Consider the following 4397-nt stretch of genomic DNA (forward strand, 5'->3'; position numbering starts at 1 on the left):
ATTCAGGTCAGTACTAAATAAACAATAACATGCATTTTGCATGATCCCTCTTATTTTGGTAAAATAATTAACATTTTGCAGATTCTGCAAGGTGTATGTAAACTTCTGGTTTCAACTGTATATTTAGCATAATTTTAGATTTTTTGCATTGCGACTATTTTAATGACAAAACATTACATTCTCATTTCTGTGATGTGTCTGAATGTTTTGCTTCTCGTAAGATTCATGAAAGATAGTGTGGCAAATCTCATTAAAACTTGCATTTTTCAACCTGAAATTAAAATAGAGAAAGTAATTTTAATATCCATAAAGACAATTAAGCCTGATTTAGAACAATTAGGACATAAAAACATTAAATTAATGATAATAAAACACATTTTACGTCTATATTCTCATTTCTTGGATGTGTCTGAATGTTTTGCTTCTTATTTGTGACCCGGACATTCATTCGGATCTTTCATTTATCACACCATACATTATTTTTGTTCAGTTTTATTCATTTATTTAGAATATTTATTAAGCAGGTTTTTTAAAAAATTAGATAAAGACACATGAATGAAAAATGAAAATGGTAAAGTGATGGTGTCAGATGGTAATATCAGTCAATGTACCAAAAAAGTACTATGGATGTCAACGAGGACCAGAAACTCATACCAACATTCTACAAAATTTGTGTCTTCTGTTATATATTGATAGCTATTGATTTTATACAGTTTAGAAACAAGAAGTTAATATTGAGTGACTTACATTTTAGACACAGTATTGTCTGTTTTTACTCTTTATCATCAATGAAAATAGCTCCAAATGAATCCACAGCAGAAGCGTCGTGCATCTCTGAGCAACACAGCTGTTCGGTTTAACTTCTATTTCTTTATTTATTTTTTTCACATTTCATGTACATTAATTTTGCTGCTCTAGATAAGTGTTTATATATAATTATGTGACCAGTTCACATGAAATCATTATAATTGTTTGCAGTCGTCATGTTTGTAGTGGTTAGTTTTAATATTACGGTCAATATTGGTGGGGCCCATTTTCATAATTTTGCCTACGGCCCACAAACCCATGAGCTGTGTGTGTGTGTGTGTGTGTGTGAGTGTGTGTGTGTGTGTGTGAGAGTATGTGTGTGTGTGCGTGTGTGAGTGTGTGTGAGTGTCTGTGTGTGCGTGTGTGAGTGTGTGTGAGTGTCTGTGTGTGCGTGTGTGAGTGTGTGTGAGTGTCTGTGTGTGCGTGTGTGAGTGTGTGTGAGTGTCTGTGTGTGCGTGTGTGAGTGTGTGTGAGTGTCTGTGTGTGCGTGTGTGAGTGTGTGTGAGTGTCTGTGTGTGCGTGTGTGAGTGTGTGTGAGTGTCTGTGTGTGCGTGTGTGAGTGTGTGTGAGTGTCTGTGTGTGCGTGTGTGAGTGTGTGTGAGTGTCTGTGTGTGCGTGTGTGAGTGTGTGTGAGTGTCTGTGTGTGCGTGTGTGAGTGTGTGTGAGTGTCTGTGTGTGCGTGTGTGAGTGTGTGTGAGTGTCTGTGTGTGCGTGTGTGAGTGTGTGTGAGTGTCTGTGTGTGCGTGTGTGAGTGTGTGTGAGTGTCTGTGTGTGCGTGTGTGAGTGTGTGTGAGTGTCTGTGTGTGCGTGTGTGAGTGTGTGTGAGTGTCTGTGTGTGCGTGTGTGAGTGTGTGTGAGTGTCTGTGTGTGCGTGTGTGAGTGTGTGTGAGTGTCTGTGTGTGCGTGTGTGAGTGTGTGTGTGTGGCTGTGTGTGCGTGTGTCAGTGAGTGTGTGTGTGTGTGTGTGTGTGTCAGTGAGTGTGCGTGTGTCAGTGAGTGTGCGTGTGTTTGTTTGTGAGTGTGAGTCTATGTGTGTGTGCGTGTGTGCCTGTGAGTGAGTGTGTGTGTGTGTGTGTGTTTGAGTGTGTGTATGTGTGTGTGTGTGTGTGAGTGTGCGTGTGTGTGTGTGTGTGAGTGTGCACATGTGTGTGTGTGTGTGTGTTTGAGTGTGCGTGTGTGTGTGTGTGAGTGTGCATATGTGTGTGTGTGTGTGTGTGTGTGTATGTGTGTGTGTGTGTGTGAGTGTGCGTGTGTGTGTGTGTGTGAGTGTGCACATGTGTGTGTGTGTGTGTGTTTGAGTGTGCGTGTGTGTGTGTGTGAGTGTGCATATGTGTGTGTGTGTGTGTGTGTGTGTATGTGTGTGTGTGTGTGTGAGTGTGCGTGTGTGTGTGTGTGTGAGTGTGCACATGTGTGTGTGTGTGTGTGTTTGAGTGTGCGTGTGTGTGTGTGTGAGTGTGCATATGTGTGTGTGTGTGTGTGTGTGTGTATGTGTGTGTGTGTGTGTGAGTGTGCGTGTGTGTGTGTGTGTGAGTGTGCACATGTGTGTGTGTGTGTGTGTTTGAGTGTGCGTGTGTGTGTGTGTGAGTGTGCATATGTGTGTGTGTGTGTGTGTGTGTGTATGTGTGTGTGTGTGTGTGAGTGTGCGTGTGTGTGTGTGTGTGAGTGTGCACATGTGTGTGTGTGTGTGTGTTTGAGTGTGCGTGTGTGTGTGTGTCTCACCACATGAGTGAGGCGAGCAGCAGGTTGGTGGTGTTGGACAGTGGTGCGACCGGCGCGTCTGCCATCATCAGCGCTGAGAGAACAGCTCCACCGAAACAATACAGCATCGAACTGAACCAACACGCAAACGGACTACGCTGAGAGACCTCCAGTGCTCCTGCAAACAATCATCATCAGTCATGTGACATTACAGCCAACAACACAATTACCACAACAAGTGTCAGTGTTCATCATTTAGAAACACTCCAGAATATCTCAGACAGATTGAGACGAACAGATAAACCATGATCACGTGACTGTGTGCTGGAGTTTAAATCTCTGCTCTGAGATTAGAGTGAGATTAGCATGAGACAATCAGCCAGAACACGTGACTATGAATGAGGATGATCTAGAGCTCAATGATTTGGGGGAGAAAAAAAAATCTAATTGCAGTTTTTAAATTGTGATTGTGATTTAAAATGTGATTTTAAAAAAATTCCTTGTTTTTGGAGGGCTGCACAATTTGGCCAAAATTTTGTTATTACATATCAATATATCAATAAAACAGTAATAATAATAATAATAATAATAATAATAAACGATGATAAAAAATTATATTTCCATTATAATATTTTACTGTAAAATAAATACCTTACAACTGTAAAATTACAATACTAATACAGTATTTATGGCTGTCTTAATATCTTCTTTTTGAAATGTTAAACCATCAAACTTTTATTTTGACAGAAAGGGATTCTGATTCAAGTTTTATTTCAATTAATCGCGCAGCGCTGTGTTACTGTTTTGAGCTCAGATACAAATATTTCAATTCTAAAACTCATGAATATTCAAATATGTATCACTCATGTCAATCAGGGTGAGCAGTGTAACATACTATACATACATTATTTTATTAGTTTTATTATCATACATTATTTATGAGGCTATATAGAATATCTGTGATTTTAAAAATTAATGTCATATTGCATTTCAAATGAATAGTGAAGACAAAAGGCGGTTAAAAATGATACATTTTAACTTAAATTAGACTATTAAAAATACTATATGTGACCCTGCAGCACAAAAGCAGTCATAAGCAGCACAGGTATATTTGTAGCAATAGCCAACAATACATTGTATGGGTCAAAATTATAGATTTTTCTTTTATGCCAAAAATCATTAGGATATTAAGTAAAGATCATGTTCCATGAAGATATTTTGTAAATTTCCTACCGTAAATATATAAAAATCTAAGAACTTCATTTGAACAACTTTAAAGATGATTTTCTCAATATTTAGATTTTTTTGCACCCTCAGATTCCAGATTTTCAAATATTGTCCGATCCTAACAAACCATACATCAATGTTAAGCTTATTTATTCAGCTTTCACATGATGTATACATCTCAATTTATAAATTTCATGGTTTCAAAGCAGATTACATGAAATAATGTTTTCAATATCTTAATATCTCCATGCCTTTTAGTCTAATTTAGCAGATTCGAGCTGGAAAATAATATAGTTTATCATATAATATAATCACAAAACTGACAAGAGCTCAAGAGACAGTTTAAAAGTCGACTGCTTGAGATATCTGCAGTGATAACTGACCTGTTAAACACTCAAACACGCCTCTGAACACAGATAAATGCCACGGCCTTCATGGATTTAATCAGGTCATGTGATGCAACCGCTTGATCAACACGAGCTCACAGGACAGTCGCATTCATTCTGATCACATGATGCAGCCACTAAAGCAGCGAATGGATGACATCGAGACCGAAGCAGAGCGAATCCATCAGAGATACGAGTCAATGCATCGACACACACACACTCACACACACACACACACACACACACACACACTCACACACACTCACACTCACACACACAC

At 38.8% G+C, this 4397-nt stretch overlaps 1 protein-coding gene across 1 annotated transcript in view; it reads right to left on the reverse strand.

The window, feature by feature from the left end:
- The window catches only part of LOC107712709 (trimeric intracellular cation channel type B-like), a 19504-nt gene that overhangs the window by 8253 nt on the left and 6854 nt on the right, over positions 1-4397 (reverse strand). Inside the window, 2 exon segments of the mRNA XM_016518079.1 lie at positions 335-358; positions 2524-2682. Coding sequence (XP_016373565.1) covers positions 335-358; positions 2524-2682 — 183 coding nt within the window.

Source organism: Sinocyclocheilus rhinocerous, unplaced genomic scaffold, assembly GCF_001515625.1.
Source record: "Sinocyclocheilus rhinocerous isolate Xijiao unplaced genomic scaffold, SAMN03320098_v1.1 scaffold2236, whole genome shotgun sequence".
Lineage (NCBI taxonomy): Eukaryota > Metazoa > Chordata > Actinopteri > Cypriniformes > Cyprinidae > Sinocyclocheilus > Sinocyclocheilus rhinocerous.